The sequence below is a fragment of the Anomaloglossus baeobatrachus genome, chromosome 5 (genome assembly GCF_048569485.1).
Source record: "Anomaloglossus baeobatrachus isolate aAnoBae1 chromosome 5, aAnoBae1.hap1, whole genome shotgun sequence".
Classification (NCBI taxonomy): Eukaryota; Metazoa; Chordata; class Amphibia; order Anura; family Aromobatidae; genus Anomaloglossus; species Anomaloglossus baeobatrachus.
The window spans coordinates 349,749,238-349,771,945 of NC_134357.1; the positions used below are offsets into that span (position 1 = coordinate 349,749,238).

At 47.1% G+C, this 22,708-nt stretch overlaps 1 protein-coding gene across 1 annotated transcript in view; it reads left to right on the top strand.

Moving 5' to 3' along the window:
• Positions 1–22,708, top strand: part of LOC142311455 (fer-1-like protein 4) — a 239,263-nt gene that overhangs the window by 173,610 nt on the left and 42,945 nt on the right. The window contains exons 37-39 of the mRNA XM_075349905.1: positions 14,432–14,602; positions 14,881–15,035; positions 18,483–18,661. Coding sequence (XP_075206020.1) covers positions 14,432–14,602; positions 14,881–15,035; positions 18,483–18,661 — 505 coding nt within the window. The remainder of the gene's footprint in view (positions 1–14,431; positions 14,603–14,880; positions 15,036–18,482; positions 18,662–22,708) is intronic.

Consider the following 22,708-nt stretch of genomic DNA (forward strand, 5'->3'; position numbering starts at 1 on the left):
AGTCGTTCTGTCTGGCTATTTCCATAGCCTTGCTAATGAGATACAACTCTTGTTACAGGGTGACGGCAGGGAGTCATCCTGTGTCCTTTGTCCTAAAGCCACCTAATTTCCATATCACAGGACATGGCCATGGAGTTTGTTGCTAAACCAGTTGTGTGAAGGAAAGGGGGGGGGGGTGACACCAGGAGAGGGCTTCCTGACATACTTGAATATCATGATTTATCGTCATATCTCCGGATTTACCTCACACCTCCCCCCTTTTGAGGGCGCTAGGGGGCAGCACACTCCGGTGTTCCCCCGTGCGCCCGTCCGCGACCTCTCCTTGTCGGGACAGCCCGTCTGCGTTACCGTGGTCACGGCCCCTTTTGTGGCGAATGGTGAAGTTGTATTGCTGGAGCGCAAGGCTCCATCGCAACAATCGCCCATTCGTCCCAGAGACGGTGTGCAACCAGCTGAGGGGATTGTGGTCCGTCTCCACGATGAAGTGGCGCCCGTATAGATAGGGTTGCAGACGCTGCAGGGCCCACACTATGGCCAGGCACTCCTTCTCCATCGTGGAATAGGCAACTTCCCTTGGTAACAGCTTCCTGCTCAGGTACAAGACTGGGTGCTCTTGGCTCGCAGAGTCCACCTGGCTGAGCACCGCACCGAGGCCGAAGTCACTGGCGTCGGTCTGTACTACAAACGGCCGCGTGAAGTCGGCTGCCTGTAGCACGGGCGGGCTGGACAGGGCGTCCTTTAGGGCCCGGAAGGCTGTCTCGCAGTCCATTGTCCAATCGACTGCAGAGGGCAGCTTCTTCTTGGTGAGGTCCGTCAAGGGCTTTGCCAGGCTACTATAGCATGGAACAAACCTCCTATAGTACCCAGCGGTCCCCAAGAAGGACATCACCTGCTTCTTGGTCCTGGGGGTGGGCCAGGATGCGATGGCTTCCACTTTCTCAGGCTCGGGCTTCAGTGTTCTCCCACCTACCCGGTGACCGAGGTACTGGACCTCGCTCATGGCCAGCTGACACTTTCCCGGCTTGATGGTCAAACCTGCCCGGTGGATCCGCCTGAGCACCTGTGCTAGATGCTCTAGGTGGTCCTCCCAGGTGGGACTGAAGACGGCAATGTCATCCAGGTACGCGGCCGCGTACCCTTCAAGTCCCTTGAGCAGGGTGTTGACCATCCGCTGGAAAGTGGCAGGGGCATTCCTCATCCCGAATGGCATCACCGTGGACTCGTACAGTCCAAATGGGGTAATAAAGGCAGAGCGTTCCCTGGCCTTGCGAGTCAGGGGGATCTGCCAATATCCCCGGCTCAGATCCATGATGGTCAGGTACTGAGCCCCGGCCAACTGATCGAGCAGGTCATCGATGCGTGGCATTGGGTACGCATCGGCGACCGTGACCGCATTGAGCCCCCTGTAGTCCACGCAGAACCGAGTGGTTCGGTCCTTCTTAGGGACGAGGACTACAGGCGAGGCCCAAGCGCTGTTGGATGCCTGGATCACCCCCAGCTTCAGCATCTCGTCAATCTCCTGGCGCATGTGTTGCTGCACCTCCAGGGAGACCCGATATGCTGAACGCCGGATCGGGGGATGATCCCCAGTGTCCACGTGATGGACAGCCAAGTCAGTCCTTCCGGGCTGGTTGGTAAACAACCCCCGGAAGGGGTGTAGGGTGGCCCACAGCTGGGACCGTTGGTCCTCCAAGAGCTGGTGGCCAACCTCCACATCCTCAATGGATCCGCCTGCCCTAACCTGGGCTAGCATATCCAAGAGGGTTTCCGCTTCTCCCTCCTCGGGCAGGTTGCACACGGGGAGCGCACATGCCTCCCGCTCATGATGTGCCTTCGTCATGTTCACATGGAAGGGCTTCCGCCTTCCACGGGCAGGGTCCAGGGTGACCAGGTACGTCACAGGGTTGAGCTGCTGGTACACGAGGTATGGGCCTTCCCAGGCTGCCTGAAGCTTGTCCTGTGGTACGGGGACCAGTACCCACACCTTTTGACCCACTTGGTAGGTCCTCTCACAAGCGTTCTGGTCGTACCAACGCTTCTGATCGGCCTGGGCTTGAGCCATATTGTCGTGTACCAGTTGCGTCAAGGCCTGCATTTTGTCCCGGAAGCGCATGACATACTCGATAACCGACACTCCAGGGGTGGCCAAATCCCCTTCCCAAGCCTCTTTCACCAGAGCCAGGGGGCCCCGCACACGTCGCCCGTACAGGAGCTCAAACGGTGAGAATCCTGTTGAGGCCTGTGGAACCTCCCGGTAAGCAAATAACAGGTGTGGGAGATACCGCTCCCAGTCACGCCCATGGGAGTCGACCAACATCTTAAGCATCTGCTTTAAGGTGCCATTGAACCGCTCGCACAGGCCATTAGTCTGTGGATGGTACGGGCTGGCCACCAGATGTCGCACCTGGACTTGCTTACAGAGGGTCTCCATCAGCTGGGACATGAATTGGGTCCCCCGGTCAGTGAGCATTTCCTGGGGAAAACCCACTCGGGAGAAAATCTCCAGCAATGCGGTGGCCACCTTGTCAGCCCGAATGGACGACAAGGCCACTGCTTCTGGGTACCGGGTGGCATAGTCCACTACCGTCAGTATGAAGCGTTTCCCGGAGCTGCTGGGGATGGCCAGCGGGCCGACCAGATCCACAGCCACCCTCCTGAAAGGCTCATCGATGATTGGCAGAGATACCAGTGGGGCTTTGGGGCGTGGCCCCGCCTTCCCCACTCTCTGACAGGTTTCACACGAACGGCAGTAGGCAGCCACATCGGCCCCCATTTTTGGCCAGTAGAAATGCTGGTTTAACCTGGCCTTGGTCTTAGCGATCCCTAGGTGTCCGGCCATCGGAATCTCATGGGCGATCCGCAACAACTCCGTCCGGAACGGATAGGGTACCACCAACTGTCGGTCCCTGGGCCACGCCTCCGGTGAACCCTGCTGGACCGTGGCCCGGTACAGCCGTCCTTGGTCCCAGACCACTCGCTCCGGGTCCGAGTCCGAGGGAGGCTGTGCCGCCTGCTCCTTTAGAGCTTTCAGGCTGTCGTCAGCTTCTAACGCTGCCTGAAACTCCTGACTAGATGTGGCCAGAATCGACGAGACTGTCACATCTTCAGTCAGTACCCCGGGACCTGTGTCCTGGCCTCCACCTGACTCGGCTGCCACTTGGTCAGAAGGGGAAGAGCTATCGGACCTCCGGGAGGCCCCTTGGCTTCCAGCACTCCCACTGCGGGTGACAGCGGCCACAGCCGCTGCGACCGTGGGTCGTGCCTGCTCCTCCTCCGTTCCTGACCAAGTCGCCGGTTCAGGCAGACCTACCTGGCTTCCTGACACCCCGGTTGTGGGGGAACCATGCACCGAGATCTTACCTGGGAGCACTTCCGCTCCTGGACCGGCCCCAATCTCACCTGCCTGTTCCCCTCCTGCAGCAACAGAACCCCGCTGTGAAATCTCTGGGGACCCCACATTTGCTGTGGTAGCCCCCACCCCACACACTGGTCCTCCCCCTGCAGCACCCTGCTCTCTGCTTATCCCTGCAGAGGGCAACAGATCCCAGCTCACAGGCTGGTTACTTGTAGAGGCATTGTCACACCTTTCTCTGACCCCCTCCCCTGTCACAGCTGCAGCTGAGTGTGTGTCTATGGTGTCTATGCAAGCAGAAATATCAGAGTTCACTCCCTCCTCCCTTACATCATTCATAGATAACACATTAACATTGTTAGGAGTCATGTCAGTACGGGCTGAAGGTTCCGCCCTTGGTTGGGGCCCAAACTGGGATGTTATCTGCCCCAAATCTGTCCCAAGTAGCACGTTTGCAGGGATCCGATCAGTTACCCCCACCTCCCTCACCCCCCGCCCTGCGCCCCAGTCCACATAAATGTCAGCAACAGGCAGCGCCGGGTCAATGCCTCCAATCCCGGAGACAGCGAGGGTTTTTCTGGGGATCAAGTCTTGGGGGGACACCATCTCAGGCCGCACCAGAGTCACCTCCGAGGCGCTGTCTCGCAGTCCTATGGTCACAGACTGGCCGACGGTGACAGGTTGGAAGCTGTCCAGGGACCTACCACCACCCCCACCCACACAATACACCTTGGGCGGCCCTTGGGACGGGGACGGAGCCGGGGCCTTGGGACGCTGAGGGCACATGGCCTTGAAGTGTCCAGGTAGGTTGCACTGGTGGCACCGTCTTGGTTCCGCCACGGGCCTGGAGAGGGGAGTTGAGGGGGACACCCCCTGCAGTCTAGGGGCAGGTGGGGCAGTCGCAGAATTCATCTTACCCCCTCTCCAGGTGCTGCTGGTGGCCGCTCTCCTGGCCTCAGGGGCCCGGTTGTTGGTGTAGTCATCGGCAAGGGCAGCTGTAGCCGTGGACCCCTTTGGCTTCTGGTCTCGGATGAACTGGCGGAGATCCTCAGGGCAGTTCCACAAGAGTTGCTCCGTGATGAACAAGTCCAGGATCTCCGGTCCGGTGGAAAGCTGCAGGCCTTGGGTCCAGTGGTCGGCAGCTCGGGCAAGTGCCCGCCGGTGGTCAGCCCAGGAGTCCTTTGGTCCCTTCTGTAGGCTCCGGAACTTCTTGCGGTAGGACTCCGGGGTGAGGTTGTACTGTTGGATCAGGGCCCGCTTGATGGTGTCGTAGCCCTGATCTGCCTCAGCAGGCAAGTCCCCAAGGACATCCAGGGCCTTACCCCTTAAACGGGGGGTCAGGTATTTGGCCCACTGGTCCTTGTTCAGATGGTGCTGCAAGCAAGTCCGTTCAAAAGCAGTCAAGAAAGAGTCCAAGTCTCCATCCTTCTCCAGCACTGGGAAGTCCTCAACACGGACCTTTGGAAGTTTGGTGTCTGGAAGGTCACGGGTGGCTGATGAGGGCCGGAGCTGAGCTAGCTGCAGCTGGTAGTTACGCTCTGCCTGGCGCTCTTCACGCGCTGCTTGCCGCTCACGCTCGGCCATGAGTTCCTTGTAGCCCTCCCGGTCTCCAGCCTGGCGTAGGGCCATAGCCATTTGAAGAAGGCTATCCGAGCCTCCCAGGCTCGGTGGAATGGCACGTGGTGATCTGCGGCCCGCTGCGGAGCCTGGTGCTTCACTGTCCATTGCAGAGCGGAGGGCTGGCGTCTGGCTCGTTGAGGACCCTTGGGCGAGCTGCTCCTCATCTTGTCCAGCAGTGCCCGGTTGTGCAATGTCCTCTGCAGAGCTGTTTTCTGGCGTCGAGCTCCTGGAGGACTCGTGGACAACCTCCTCATCGTCTCTGGCCTGAGCATCGGCCATTCCTTTGGCTTTGCTCCTGGTGCTCTCAGCCATTCTTGCAGACTTTTGGTCACTGACACAGAACTGACACCTGATGCCTCCACACACCTTACAGTATCTGCACTCTGACACTCTAGTGTTGAGCTAGTCTGAAGACCCCAGCAGCCACAGCTGCTGCAGGCAGTCTTTAGTGTCTGGGAGTATGGGTCTCACACTCACACACACTATTATCTCGATCCCACCGCTTGCCACCAATATGTCACAAACCACCGGGGGGGTCACTCAGAAATCCCCCGCGCTGGCTACCAGTACGTCACAATCGGGGTGTAACAAGTGGGGGGTCACCCCTCCTTTATACCTCCCGACCGACAGACAGAGCACGTGACGCGCTCTCTAGCGCCCCTCTTATAGTCAGGCCAATTATGGAATTGCCCGACAATAAGCAAGGAGGCCGCTATACTACTTATGCCGATTATTGAAGGGTCCCCGGTGAGAGTAGGGTATATATTCCCCCGACCTCCGCGGGCGGAATAGATAATATCTTCCCGAATCTCACTGGCCTCCCCACAATAATCCTTGGCACAACTCGCTGCCACCAACCGCTTCACGGTAACTATTAGCCGAACACACAGACGTGGGATTCGAGATCGAGATAACAGAACAGCTCAAGATTAATTATATACTTTAATCAGCCTAAAGCACACTAGAACTACAATATATACAATAGGGAATCTACAGAATATACATATGTCAGAGTACAGTTACAATCAAAGCATGGGTTACAAACAGGCATACACAGTTCAATCAGTTACCTTGTGCGTCTGGCCACAGGGGGGCACTGTAGACCAGGTTTCTAGGAACTCCCGCAGATGTTTCCTGCACGTGACCCCCAGCGAAAGAACGCTGGAAAATGGCCGAAGTAGGGTTATCAACCTGGGCAGATCCAGGTCCCCTCCTACCTTCGTGACCTCACAGGGAGCACTGCCACTCCCCCTGCATGGATCAGAATTATCCAGCAAAGGGGATATTGGCCATAACTTTGCCTGGGAGCGTCGTAGGCGGACGCCAATGCTCTCATTGTGACAGTTATGAATTTAGCTACAGAACGAGGGGACTCATGACCTGTCTGCCAGTTCCCCATTGGCTGATATCACGCCTGGGGCATTTCCCAATGTCCTGCTCCCATAAAAAGGGGGTGCCGGCATCGTCCACATGCGGAGAAACCATTTTTATGGTTGCCATATTTATCGGAAATATGGCTTGCGAGATATGAACCATTTTTTACTGGAGTCGTTCTGTCTGGCTATTTCCATAGCCTTGCTAATGAGATACAACTCTTGTTACAGGGTGACGGCAGGGAGTCATCCTGTGTCCTTTGTCCTAAAGCCACCTAATTTCCATATCACAGGACATGGCCATGGAGTTTGTTGCTAAACCAGTTGTGTGAAGGAAAGGGGGGGGGGTGACACCAGGAGAGGGCTTCCTGACATACTTGAATATCATGATTTATCGTCATATCTCCGGATTTACCTCACAAAAGGGGTGAGGTTTCACTTGTAGAGAGTGACATACCAGGTCTGGCATGCCAGTATGAGGAGACTTAAATGCCTGCAATGCTCCTCTGGGAAATTTAACTTTTTCCTGTCCAATAAAATTTCCTGTTCTGCCCACAGATGCAACCATTGGCTGCCAAAAAATAGCACCATGCGCGAAATCCTGCCTGCTATCTTAGAAAAGAGACTTTCCACTCAGTGGCCCGTTTGAAGGGACTGTGGACAGTAAAATGCGTATGAATTATTGATGGCCCCTGCTAGGGGACAAATGAACCTAGGAATTTTTGGAATGTCCCCCAGGGGGACTCAGGATAGGAAAAGGTTAATATTCAAGTTTAATAAGATCTGAGACAACTTGTCATTGATACATTCATTAAATGCTTAAAGCACATTTACAACATTTTGTTTTTTGTTTTTTTTTCTGCACTGGAGTTGTGCTTTTAATCTAAAGCCACTGCCCCTAGTGATATACTCACCCTCCGGCTTCTGCACCTTTTATCGTCGTTGCTTCGGTCCTGCAGCGCAACTTCGTACTAGCTAAAAGTCAGAGGTAACGTTACAAGCGTTCAATGCAAGTCTAGGAAAGACAGAATGAGGCTCTCATAGACCTGTTTTGAAGAGTGACCTCTGGCGTGCTCCATAAAACACTGGAGCAGCTGGCGGGTTACAAACTGACAGAGACGGATAGGAGTGGTACAAGGAAGACACTCGAAGGTGGGTATGAGACTAAAGCAGGCTTTACACGCTACGATATCGTTAATGATTTATCGTCGGGGTCACGGTGTTTGTGATGCACATCCGGCGTCAACGAGATCGCAGTGTGTAAAACTTAAGAGCGATCTGAAACGATCGCAAAAGAGGGCAAAATCGTTTGCCGCGGAGAGGTCGTCCTGCTTTTTAGCGATGTTGTTCCTCGTTCCTGTGGCAGCACACATCGCTATGTGTGACACCGCAGGAGCGACGAACATCTCCTTACCTGCCTCCACCGGCAATGCGGAAGGAAGGAGGTGGGCAGGATGTTTACGTCCCCCTCATCTCCGCTCCTCTGCTTCTATTGGAAGGCTGCCGTGTGACGTCGCTGTGACGCTGCACGACCCGCCCCCTTGGAAAGGAGGCGGTTCGCCGGCCAGAGTGACGTCGCAGGGCAGGTATGTGCGTGTGACGCTGCCGTATTGATAATGTTCGCTACGGCAGCGATCACCACATATTGGCCGTACGATGGGGGCGGGTGCTATCGCGCTCGACTTCGCAGCGTGTAAACCCCAATTAAAAGGGTGCAAAGGGTTTTATTTTTAAAATCACCATTCTAGCAGTAAAATTTTGAAAAAGTACTGAAATGGGGCTTTAAAATATGAATCCAGTGTTTACACGAGGGACACAACAAACATCAGAAAATAGGTGGTGCAAAGTTGTTTACCGAATTCAGCATCAGGAATAAGAAAAAACTTATTTCTCTATGATGTCTCCTATAGCAATAATAGATAGTAGGGTTGAGCTTTGCCATAATCACAAATACATTGTTTGCTGTCTGGTCAAATATAACAAATCATAAAGAATCATTTAGGATAGGTGAATTAAGTATAGTATGATGATCAAAATTTTGACATTATATCAGGTCTTCTTGAAGGGAATTTGTCAGCAGGTGTTTTCTCCCTCATCTCAGAGCAGCACAATGTAGGAAAATAGATCCTGAATCCAACAATATATCACTTAGTTTCCTGGATCCAGTAGTTATGACAATCACCATTTGTAGATTTAGTAATGCAGCAGAGTTGAGAAAGCTAACCATACCCACACCAGGCTCTCTCTATAGAATGGCAAACAGCTCTTCTACCAAACAGCTCACATGTAAGTGATAATTGGATGCAGATGAGCAGAACTGCAGGCCAGTTCTTGGGTGAATGGATACAGCTTGAGAACAAATAAAAGCATTCAGCCTTTTGCAAATTCTTTAAAACATACCTTTTTATTTGGTGATTAAAAGCATGAGTAAAAATCACATCACTGCATAGAACAGACAATAGTCTGAACATAGGTTTGAATATTTATATTATTAGGCATAAAAAACCCAATGAGAAACCAAGTAGGTGGGAACAGGTTTGATGTGATTTTTACTCATGCTTTTAATCACCAAATAAAAGGTATGTTTTAAAGAATTTGGGGATGCTGGAAGCTCTTGTTTGTTTGTTTTTAAGCTGTCGCTATATACAATGTCTATAGATAGATAGCTGCTTATCACAGGAGGGGGCATGGTCGTATGAATCCCTAGGTGCTAACTAGGGATTCATACGACCACGCCCCCTCCTGTTATAAGCAGCTCACTATCTATAGACTAGGTGCTAACTAGTCAGAGTAATGATAATAACCAGGTGATAAAACCTTCAGTTTAAGTCAACAATAGCACACAGCTTGACATGTGATACATTGTTGAATTCTGTGTTTTAAAGGGACTGTATCGCATTTTTTTATTAAAATAAGTGATTCTGAAATGAAGTATTTCTAATTCAAAATGAAATTCATAGCTTATTTAGTTTTTATGTAATTCTAATTTTACTTTATGCACTGGGGGCCATGTTGGATTTGCTGTGTGAGTAACGACAGTTACACACTCCTTTATGGCAGCCCCTGTGCATAGAGAATAGTGGTCGCCATCCGACCCTATGTTTAACGTTACAGTGGGTGTGTGCTGTGATCTGTACGCGCCCCCTGGGCTGTCCATATCACAGCAAAGGGCAGATTTCAGCGCCATTTTTGTGGAGATTCAATCCACGCTCTTTGCGCCACTTTACACCTGTCAACCGCCGGGATGTAAGTCCGGTACGCCTCTACTCCCCCCGTTACCGATCATACAAACCCTCCCTCCCTCTGTTCTCACCAGTCCCCACCCCCTGCCGTTACCGTCTGTTATTAAATCACGTCCCTCTGCTGTCCCCAGCCCCGTTCTGGCGGCCGCTGGTGTGTGTGCCCTCCCTCTGCTCTCACCAGCCCCCTGCCGTTACCGTGTTATTAAATCACGTCCCTCCGCTGTCCCCAGCCCCGTTCTGGCGGCCGCCGGTGTGTGTGTCCTCCCTGTGCTCTCACCAGCCCCCTGCCGTTACCGTCTGTAATGAAACCCCCTCCCTCCCCCAGCTGTCCTCAGCCCCGTCCACGTTCGTGTGTGTGTATGTGTGTGTGTGTGTGTGTGTGTCAACCCTTCCGCTTGCTACCCTGTGTGTACTGGTGATACTGTCTGCTGAGCTGTGTATCTAATCCTCCCCTGTGTGATACTGTGTGCTGAGCTGTGTATCTAATCCTCTCATGTGATACTGTCTGCTGAGCCGTGTATCTAATCATCTGTGTGATACTGTGTGCTGAGCTGTGTATCTAATCCTCCCCTGTGTGATACCGTGTGCTGAGCTGTGTATCTAATCCTCTCCTCTGTGATACTGTCTGCTGAGCTGTGTATCTAATCCTCTCCTGTGTGATACTGTGTGCTGAGCTGTGTATCTAATCCTCTCCTGTGTGATACTGTCTGCTGAGCTGTGTATCTAATCCTCCCCTGTGTGATACTGTCTGCTGAGCTGTGTATCTAATCCTCTCCTGTGTGATACTGTGTGCTGAGCTGTGTATCTAATCCTCCCCTATGTGATACTGTGTGCTGAGCTGTGTATCTAATCCTCTCCTGTGATACTGTCTGCTGAGCCGTGTATCTAATCATCTGTGTGATACTGTGTGCTGAGCTGTGTATCTAATCCTCCCCTGTGTGATACTGTGTGCTGAGCTGTGTATCTAATCCTCTCCTGTGTGATACTGTCTGCTGAGCTGTGTATCTAATCCTCTCCTGTGATACTGTCTGCTGAGCCGTGTATCTAATCATCTGTGTGATACTGTGTGCTGAGCTGTGTATCTAATCCTCCCCTGTGTGATACCGTGTGCTGAGCTGTGTATCTAATCCTCTCCTGTGTGATACTGTCTGCTGAGCTGTGTATCTAATCCTCTCCTGTGTGATACTGTATGCTGAGCTGTGTATCTAATCCTCCCCTATGTGATACTGTGTGCTGAGCTGTGTATCTAATCCTCTCCTGTGATACTGTCTGCTGAGCTGTGTATCTAATCCTCTCCTGTGTGATACTGTGTGCTGAGCTGTGTATCTAATCCTTTCCTGTGTGATACTGTCTGCTGAGCTGTGTATCTAATCCTCTCCTGTGTGATACTGTCTGCTGAGCTGTGTATCTAATCCTCTCCTGTGTGATACTGTGTGCTGAGCTGTGTATCTAATCCTCTCCTGTGTGATACTGTCTGCTGAGCTGTGTATCTAATCCACCCCTGTGTGATACTGTCTGCTGAGCTGTGTATCTAATCCTCTCCTGTGATACTGTCTGCTGAGCCGTGTATCTAATCATCTGTGTGATACTGTGTGCTGAGCTGTGTATCTAATCCCCTCCTGTGTGATACTGTGTGCTGAGCTGTGTATCTAATCCTCTCCTGTGTGATACTGTCTGCTGAGCTGTGTAGCTAATCCTCCCCTGTGTGATTCTGTCTGCTGAGCTGTGTATCTAATCCTCTCCTGTGATACTGTCTGCTGAGCCGTGTATCTAATCCTCTCCTGTGAGACAATTACTGAGCCACCGTACAGTGCCAACTACTGAGCCACCGTACTGTGCCAACTAGAGAGACAACTACTGAGCCACCATAAAGTGCCAACTACTGAGGCACGGTACAGTGCCAACTACTGAGCCACGGTACAGTGCCAACTACTGAGCCACGGTACAGTGCCAACTACTGAGCCATCGTACAGTGCTAACTACTGAGCCATCGTACAGTGCCAACTACTGAGCCACCGTACAGTGCCATCTACAGAGCCACAATACAGTGCTAACTACTGAGCCACCGTACTGTGCCAACTACTGAGCCACCGTACTGTGCCAACTACTGAGCCACCGTACAGTGCCAACTACTGAGCCACCATACAAACGTACAAAAAAAGCACCTGTTGTAAAAAAACGCAGCAACAATGCATGATTTTTTACCGCGTTTTTTTGCTGCGTTTTTATCATTGAACAATGCCATTAAAGATTGTTTAAAAAATAAAAAAAGATAAAAGGTCTGACATTTCCTTCTTCAATATGTTCTTCATTCTCCACTAGTGTATGCAGGAGAGCAGACAGCTGCAGAACTACAAGGCTCAGCATACTCCATCCAATAGTGTATGCAGGAGAACAGATAGCAGCTGTAGAACTACAAGGCTCAGCATCCTCCTTCCAGGACTGTATGCAGTAGTTTTTTGCCCCCCAAAAAATTATGTGGGCTTTGCCATATTTTTGTATGCTAGCCAGGTACAGCAGGCAGGTACGGGCTGCCACTAACCCCCAGCTGCCTATTTGTACCCGGTTGTGAACCAAAAATATAGTGAAGCCCTTTTTTTTAAATTTCATGACTTTCATGAAATAATTAAAATAATAATTAAAATAAAAAAATGACGTGGGCTTCGCCCAATTTTTGAGTCCAGCCAGGTACAACTAGGCAGCTGGGGATTGGAATATGCAGTGCAGAGTACCCAAGCTTTCTGGGCACCCACGCTGCGTATTGCAGTCTGCAGCCACCCCAGAAAATGGCGCTTTCATAGAAGCGCCATCTTCTGGCGCTGTATCCAACTCTTCCAGCTGCCCTGATGCCGGGTGGCTTGCTGGGTAATAATGGGGTTAGGGCTAGCTGTGTATTATCAACTGGCCCTAAGCCCGAAATTCATGGTGTCACGCCAATATTAGAGATGGCCACCATGATCTTCTAGTAAAGATAAAATAAAACACAACACACAGAAAAATATTTTTATTAGAAATAAAACACAACACAATTAGTGACTCCATCTTTATTGAAATAAAGAACCCCCCTCCGCAGTAATCCTGGGTCAAGGGTCCCGCGCCGTCCAATCCGGATCCAATATCATCTGATCGGTTTGCTGGAAGGCATACCGATCAGATGATGTCAGGTTCAAGTGCCTGAATCACATCACACATCGGCTGATTGTATAAAAGCTGTTTATACAATCAGCTGATGCATCAGTGGAGAAAAAAAAAACCCCTACACACTTACATGCTGGCTCCTGTCCGATCGCTGCAGGAGCTGCCGGTGATCAGCTGATAGTCTCCTGACGGCATCAGCTGATAGCCGGGCGATAAAAAGCCGGCGTCACCGCGCGACTTGCGATCAGCTGATGCGTCAGGTGACTGCATCAGGTGATCCTCCGCCAGGTCCTGCATCCATCGGACGAGCCTTGGAGCCGGCACATAGCCTGAGCAGCGGTACCGTAAGAGGAGCTGGGAGCGGCATGGCACTGGGAGTCTGCAGACAGGTGAGTATGGTCTTTTTTATTTTTTTCTACAGTTCACTTGATTTCCAGCTGCTTCATCTCCCGCACGGGAGCGGGCCTGCCGCCCGCACGGGAGCGGGCCTGCCGCCCGCACGGGAGCGGGCCTGCCGACCGCACGGGAGCTGGCCTGCCGACCGCACGGGAGCGTGACTGCCGACCGCACGGGAGACGGATGACCGCACGGGAGCGGGCCTGCGGCACACGGGAGACTGATGGCCGCAGTCTGTATAAATGTGTTTCCTCTTTACTTCTGGGTGGAACTGTATAATTCATATACAGTCACCCAGAAAATGGCGACACATTACTATGAAATACACCTCCTCCCCTTTTGGGTGCAGTGTAACACCCAAAAGGGGAGGAGAATAGGCATGTCATCTAGTGACTGCCGAAATTTGCAGCTATCGTAATTCTACTAAGGATTACTATAGCTTTTTGATGTGTACACAGGAAGAAGCTCCCCCTACTGGCAATTATAAGTATTTTTAATATAAAAGTTTTATTTTACATATTTAAAAGTTGAAATACATTAAGAAAATAGTTGTTACACAATTATAATAATATTGGTAGCTGATTTGGCCTACAAAAAAAAATAAAAAAATTAGACGATACAGTCCCTTTAAACATCAGCATCATGCTGTCCTTGGATTACATAGCAAAAAACTGCTGACAGATTCCCATTAAATATTTCCTTTTCCAGCCCCACTAGCCAAGCTGTAGTTATGACAGTGTCTTACCAGCCAACTAATACTTTACAACAACAAACAAATACAACCTTGAAGCTCCCATATAAACCCCAGCCAGCAATGCAAAATACCTCCAAGCCATCACCAAACACTACAGTGCAGCATAAAATACCACTCCAGAGATACCAAACAAATACTATGGTGCAGCCGCACTGGCAGCAGGACTGCCCCTCTTTCTACACCTCCATCATTAGCAGAAACATCTCCCACTTACAACTGCATTCTCCCTCGTCCTACTCTTCCCCCATAACAGCAGTCTTCAGATCCCTCCCTAGCTAGCCCTTCTAACCTCCCGCATATTAGCAGCATTCTGATTTTGAGCTTTTTGCTAGACAATGGCAGGGATCTGGCGCCTCACCAGTTGACAAGCATCACCTTACCAGTGAGGAACACTTTCCACTTTGAAAAATGCTACTTTTTTTTATCATCAGAATTTACTTTAAAATTTAAATTTTCTATTTCTAATGTAAAATACTTAGTTTTCATGTGCCTACAAAAAAAAATTGCTCTATTTGGCTATGGATAAGCTTTTACTACTTTTCTTTTCTCCATGCAGAGTGTTCGAATTGACCATTTCATTCCCTGTAGAAACAGAGCTGACAATTTCTGTGTTTGACCATGATCTTATTGGGTCAGATGATTTGATTGGCGAGACGAAGTTGGATCTAGAAAACCGTTTCTACAGTAATCACCGGCCAAACTGTGGTCTAGCACTACAATATGACGTGTAAGTGTGAAAACAAACTATATCCAGCTATCTGAGGTGTATGGTATCATTATATTTATGGTCCCTTTGTCTCTATTTTGCCTATTTTTGATCCATTGTAGAGCTATTTCATAAATGTAGGCAACTGAATAATTACTTATACAGAGGAACCAAGGGCACGTCACATTAAAATTTCATATAAAAAGGATTCTTTGAGCAAAATAAAATATATCAGTTAATACATTAGGCATAAAGTATGACATGGCGTGTATAAAGTAACACATTTTTTCATCCTACAGTGAAGGTTATAATAAATGGAGAGATGCCTTCAAACCTTCACAGATTCTAAGCTCACTATGTAAAAAGCACGGCCTCCCAGCCCCAGAATATAGACGAGAGGAGATCAAAGTAAATAACAAGATCTTTAGGGTCCCCACTGAGGCATTTCCTGAAGGTAAGAAAATGAAAAATGATTTCCAACTATTGTAATAGGGTGACTATATACATACTGTATACAGCACACAACAAAAGCAGGGATTAAGGGTATTTTACATGCTGCGATATAGGTACCGATATCGCTATCGAGCGTACCTGCCCCCGTCGATTGTGCGTCACGGGCAAATCGCTGCCCGTGGTGCACAACATCACTTACACCCATCACACGCACTTACCTTCCCTGCGACGTCATTCTGGCCGGCGATCCACCTCCTTTCTAAGGGGGCGGTACGTGCAGCGTCACAGCGACGTCGCACAGCAGCCGTCCAATATCAGAGGAGGGGCGGAGATGAGCGGCCGAAACATGCCGCCCACCTCCTTCATTCCTCATTGCTGGTGGACGCAGGTAAGGAGATGTTCGTCGTTCCTGCGGTGTCACACATAGCGATGTGTGCTGCCACAGGAACGACGAACAACATCATACCTGCAGCAGCAATGATATTTGGAAAAGGAGCGATGTGTCAACGAGCAACGATTTTTCACGTTTTTGCGCTCGTTGATCGTCGCTCCTTGGTGTCACAAGCTGCGATGTCACTAACGGCGCCGGATGTGCGTCACTAACGACGTGACCCCAACGATATATCATTAGCGATGTTGCAGCATGTAAAGCACCCTATAGAATATATCATTAATGTCGTGATAATGGGAATTTGTATGTGTGAGAAAAATTGAAATGGGCTATTAAATGTTTATATTAAAAAGTCTCTTCTTTTTCCCTTCTCCCACAGATCCAGCGCTGACACTCCAGTGGTCCTCCTCGTCTTTGTCAAGAAGAAGCTAGCACATGACCACAAAGACTACTGGCTCCAGTGGTTACATGTGTGCCACTTATAAAGACCAGAAGGGCTGCTGGAGTGTCTATATGTTACTAGTTCCATCAATAGTCACAAACTTTTTTTTGTTTTACCCTACAAATATACATATATCATATCACACGTAAATATATTTACATGTGATAACTTTAAATGCCATTTACAAGTTATAAATACAATTAAGAGCCACAAAAAAGTTGACTCATTTATAGAGATGAGTGGACCCGTGTATGTTCAGGTTTGCCGGGTTCAACCAGACTTTAGTTAAAAGTTCGATCCGGGACCCAGACTTGACCTGAACTTGTTACTCGACCCGGAACCCTACATAAATAAATGGGGACACAAAGCATCCGAAAACATTATTTTTTACACCCAGTGAGAGCCCTTCTGCAGTTAAGTGGCTCTCACTAGGCCGAGCACTGAGCGTACCCGGGCACACCGATGTTTGATATGGTTTACAAACCAGAAATATTAAAATGATATCTAATAATATCAATGCATGAAAATTGAGATAATATCAGTCTTTTGTTTTCTAAGGCCATTTTGTGAAAAAAAGAAATTGCAAACTGGTTGGGTGTTATGGAAAACTAAACTCCTCTACTTTGTCTTTGAAGTAAACTTTATAAAGGATTTTTTTTGAGTACTCTGAAAAATCGCTAAATAGATTCTTGACTTTCTACTTATTTCTATTGTGAAACAATTTCCTAGTCATATGTTCAGTCTTTTGAGTGTTCTTCATTCACTTGAAATTTTGAAAAATGCTTGGAGGTAGAAAGGCAAATGCATATCACTTCTTTGAAATGGTTTCTTATGGAAAAAAAAACTCCAAGCTAGACACTGTTCAATCAAAAGGCTGCAAAAATGGTTTAGGAGAAAAATCAGCAAAATTGCCTGATAAACTCGCTAAAATCATTTCACGACACACTCCTCAAAATTAAAAAGCCCTCAAAAAATTCCCCAAAGTATGAGAGTTGAAGCTGTATCCACAAGAAATGTTGTCATTTTTGACCACCTCAGAATAATTTGGACTTGGATGTGTCTATACCATTTTAGGAACAAATGGAATGTATCTCAAAAAACAAATCTGCTGCATAACTGATGCAAATAAAAGGGAACCCATTGATTATGATGGGATTTACCTGGGTTCCTTTATATGTCAGTTTTTAGAATGGAAGAAAGAGTTCTTCACTTTTTCATCTGTATTAAAATCTGACACATAACTGAAACAGACCCCATAATAACAGAATAGACAAATTGAACCTTTTCCTATCCTGAGTCCCCCCGGGGTGTGGACATTCAAAATAATCCGTTAACCTCCTTTGTCCCCTGGCAGGGGATATCAATATTTCATACGCATTTTACTGTCCTAAGTCCCTTCCAGCAGGCCACTGAGTGGAAAGTCCCTTTTCTAAAAATAGCAGGCAGGACTTTGCGCATAGTGATATTTTTGGCAGCCAATGGTTGCATCTGTTCTTGACGACCTTTGACCCAACCCAGTTTTATCTTCTTGTTTTACAAGTGAAAATGGCTAAGATATAGCAAAATGAAGTTGCGTGAATCCAGACGAAGTAAGGCAGCATTTAATCGATACTAGTGAAAGTAGTAATAGTGAGAGCGATTCGGACGATGGAAGTGAAGTTGTAGAGTCGGAACTGAATGATGTTGAAAGCGTTTTTTCTACCGATGTCAGCAACGAAGATGACCAGGTTACGGAGGTCGACGCCGATGGGTGGTAACGAATGTCGTCTTCTGCCAATGGGTTTGAGCATATTCCGTTTTCACTACCGAACGCTGGAATAAATGTAACTGATGACGACCTAATAGGTTTTCAATGGGCGAAACAGGAAACTGTATTGGATAGGAAAAGGTTAAGCCCTCACACTGATTAGATTAATGTCGGCCGCACCTGCTGATATCAACAGGTTTGTTCAAATATCTAATGTGTATGAGGAGGCCGACCAACTGATTTTCAGGAAAGATCAGGCATGTCCAATTTCGGACTGTGGATTGCTTTGCTCTCCTGGAGATAAGCTAGTGGCAGAGATATCAGTAAGCGACTTTATCATAGAGAACACAGGAGGCCTCAGCCAAGCAAGTACTCTTGTATAGAGATGAGTGAACCTAAGGTTCAGTTTTTTAACCAAAAACAAGATTTAAAAATCAATGTTCGAGTTTGGGGTTTGGATGCTTTACGTGCGAACAAAACTCGCATGAGGAAAGCTGTGCCCTGGTAAACTTCGTGCTCAGCCCTGTGCGAGTCGCTTGGCGTGTTTGGTAAAAAGTTTTAAAAAGCCTGTCCACCCTCCCCCGGAAGTGATCTGCTTATGGCTGGCTGACGCTGTATGTGGGCAGAGACTCAAACTGCCAATCAGTGACTTGATCCAGGGTTCAGGTCAAGGTCAACCCTATGGAGCTGGTCTCGTTTGCTGGCGGCGAAACGATCCTCAACAGAGCCGCTCATCTCTACTTTTGTGTATGGGAGAGACAGCTGACATGACTGTTGGCTGAAGAATTAGTCAAAGCATTGTTCGGCAGCCATGCAATGTGTATGGTCTTCTCATATTGTACTTACTTTTCTAATGTTTGGTTTTAAGAGGCTTTCACAAGAGATAAGAACAAAGAGGAAGATGAGATGCTGTCTGAATATGATGAACATAAAGCACTCCACGTTCTTCAGCACTGGGATGACATGCCAGAGTATGGTACCAGGCTCGTTCCAGAACATGTAGAAGTGAGGACCTTGTACAATTCAGAAAACCCAGGCCTGGGGCAGGTAACTAATTTAACCCAATGAAACAATTTATGGGTGATTTAGGTGACAACCATTGAAGATTTAGAAAAAAATATTCTTAGTTAAAGTGAACCTCCTCCTTAAAATATAACACAATTTTATGCACAGATTTCTTGCTGAATAGTCTCTACATATACTGTATCTCTTTAGCGGTCAAAGATTGATATCTCAATGATCACAATTCAGCAATTCAAATGACTTAAAGTGAACCTGTCAGGTGCACTATGCACCCAGAACCACGAGCAATTTTGGGTGTATATTACTAATCCCTGCCTTAACAGTCCCTGTATACACTAACATAGATAAAGGGATCTTTAGAAAAAGTATTTCTAAAGATCGTTTCTTATATGCTAATGAGGCCAGCGACTAGTCACAAGGACGTTACTTTCCTTGGCTCGTAAGCCCACGTAGCTTGTTAGCACGTCCCTGTGTGTGTACTAACATGCTATTGAATGCACAGCGATGCACACATACCTCACTCTTCATTGCGGCCGGCGAAGGATGGATGCACACTGCGCATGATCTGGATTCCCCGGGACTTCCAATCATGCACACTAAACTAATGCCAGGTGAAAGCTTCCCTCCTTCAGTGAGGTAAGTGTGCGTGACCAAACCAAGAAATCTGTGCATATAATTGTGTTGGGTACTCTGGATCATGCGCAGTGCGCATCCATCTGCCTCTGGCCGCCATAAAGAGTGAGGTATGTGCGCGTCTCTGCACATTCATTAGCATGATAGTACACCCACAGGGGCGTGCTAACATGCTACGTGGACTGACCAGCCAAGGGAAATAACGCCCTTGCAACTTGTCACTGCCCTCATTAGCATATAAGAAACGATTTTAGAAATACTTTTTCTAAAGAGCCCTTTATTTATGCTAGTGCATACAGGGACTGTCAGGCAGGAATCACAAATATGCACCCAGAACTGCTCATGGTTCTGGTGCATATTGCACCTGACAGGTTCCCTTTAAATTAAGTTTAAGAATATCATGTATGTCATGGTAGCCTGCCAGTAGACCAGTATGTTTTAATATAAATATGATGTTCTTTCTCACACAAATGTTATAGCAGACATGAATTATAATCACGGCACACAAAAATTGAAAGAGTCTTGTGAACTTGAAATTTTTATTTAATTTTATTTAACGTTTCGGCGAATGCCTTTTTTAAAACTAAATAAAGAAAAAAATAGAGACATATGCAATTGTCAGTACCATAGATACATAAGATATTATAAGTCATATCCATATAACAATTATTTAAATAACATCATATATACCTAATTCAGCCTGAAACAGGAAAATTGTTTTATCCTGTGAAGTATATCATTGAACTTCGCATAGAATCATCTAGAAAAGAAGCCCATATATTGGATACAAGAAAAGAAAAAATTGCATAAATCCACCAAAAAGGAACATGCACTTGAAACATACCTAATCAAGATCTCCCCAAAAAAAACTTTGTATAACGGGGTATAATGTTCACATATGTGATTTATCTATGGGACAAAAGTATAACTTTTAAGCCACAAATAGAAATGTAACAAAAAGAATGCATCTGAATGTAACAATTAACGCATTATATTACCTCAAGTGGCAAAAGTGGAAATTCCTAGTGAGGATGTGGGGTGCAATTATCGCTAATAGGATAGCTAGAAGATAAAGTAAAACAGCGGTCAAAAGTGAATACAAGGAAAAAATCCCATAGAAGAACATAGCGATAGCCTCTGAGAGCGCTATAACATTACCTGTGCCTTAGGAGATCAGTGGTGGAGTGGGATGAAACAGAGCCGCGGTGAGGTTTAAATGCCTAATAGGGGCGGGCCAACTAATTGGATTTCCTGTATGGAGGAACGCATGGTGGAACGCAACGTGCGCGTGCGCAGTGAAACACGGAAGTGCGCGCATGCGCAGCAACAAAAGGAGAGGTGAAGCAGTGTAACCCGGATACGGAGCTCCATGGAAACCGAAGTACACTTCAGCGTGTCTATAGGAAGGAAGGAAGGAGGGAAAACAAAAGGGGATATAAGTAAACTAGCAATATTAGACAATAGCCATATATAATGGATAATATACACCGTCCATATATATACAAATATATATACACATTATCGGAGTATATCTATAACAACCAGCAGGATTACAGTGACATTTTCAAACCATTATATGAAAAATAAAAAGGGTTTATCATGGTAACTATACAAACATATATACATATATATGTATGCACACAGTATATGTGTGTGTGGATATACATACACATCCACGCCCAAAAGAATCACAAAATAGGACGGACCCCATATCTCCAATTCAATGATATTCGTATTCCCTATTGAGACCATGTGGGGAAAGGGTATCAAGCATATGAATCCAATAGGATTCTCTATTTATTTTTTAGTTTTCGAACCCTGTCCCCTCCACGTCTCAATGGGGGAACGTGCTCCAAAACCTGAAAACGAAGTTGGGACACAGTGTGCCCACATTGTATGAAGTGATAAGGTATTGGCAACATAGTCATCCTACATCTGATGGTGGATTTGTGTTTCCCTATGCGGTCTTGGATATGCTGGGTAGTCTCCCCAACATATCCGAGACCGCACGGACACTTTATTAGGTAAACTACATATGATGTGTCGCAAGTAAAACATTCTTTTATTTGAAAAACCTTCCCAGTGCGGGGATGTGTAAATTGGTTGCCCTTGACCAAAGTAATTATCACTTCATACAATGTGGGCACACTGTGTCCCAACTTCGTTTTCAGGTTTTGGAGCACGTTCCCCCATTGAGACGTGGAGGGGACAGGGTTCGAAAACTAAAAAATAGAGAATCCTATTGGATTCATATGCTTGATACCCTTTCCCCACATGGTCTCAATAGGGAATACGAGTATCATTGAATTGGAGATATGGGGTCCGTCCTATTTTCTGATTCTTTTGGGTGTGGATGTGTATGTATATCCACACATACATATACTGTGTGCATACATATATATGTATATATATTTGTATAGTTACCATGATAAACCCTTTTTATTTTTCATATAATGGTTTGAAAATGTCACTGTAATCCTGCTGGTTGTTATAGATATACTCCGATAATGTGTATATATATTGGTATATATATGGATGGTGTAAATTATCCATTATATATGGCTATTGTCTAATATTGCTAGTTTACTTATATCCCCTTTTGTTTTCCCTCCTTCCTATAGACACGCTGAAGTTTACTTCGGTTTCCATGGAGCTCCGTTTCCGGGTTACACTGCTTCACCTCTCCTTTTGTTACTGCGCATGTGCGCACTTCCGTGTTTCACTGCGCACGCGCACGTTGCGTTCCACCATGCGTTTCTCCATACAGGAAATCCAATTAGTTGGCCCGCCCCTATTAGGCATTTAAACCTCACCGCGGCTCTGTTTCATCCCACTCCACCACTGATCTCCTAAGGCACAGGTAATGTTATAGCGCTCTCAGAGGCTATCGCTATGTTCTTCTACGGGATTTTTTCCTTGTATTCACTTTTGACCGCTGTTTTACTTTATCTTCTAGCTATCCTATTAGCGATAATTGCACCCCACATCCTCATTAGGAATTTCCACTTTTGCCACTTGAGGTAATATAATGCGTTTATTGTTACATTCAGATGCATTCTTTTTGTTACATTTCTATATGTGGCTTAAAAGTTATACTTTTGTCCCATAGATAAATCACATATGTGAACATTATACCCCGTTATACAAAGGTTTTTTTGGGGAGATCTTGATTAGGTATGTTTCAAGTGCATGTTCCTTTTTGGTGGATTTATGCAATTTTTTCTTTTCTTGTATCTAATATATGGGCCTCTTTTCTAGATGATTCTATGTGAAGTTCAATGATATACTTCACAGGATAAAACAATTTTCCTGTTTCAGGCTGAATTAGGTATATATGATGTTATTTAAATAATTGTTATATGGATATGACTTATAATATCTTATGTATCTATGGTACTGACAATTGCATATGTCTCTATTTTTTTTTTATTTAGTTTT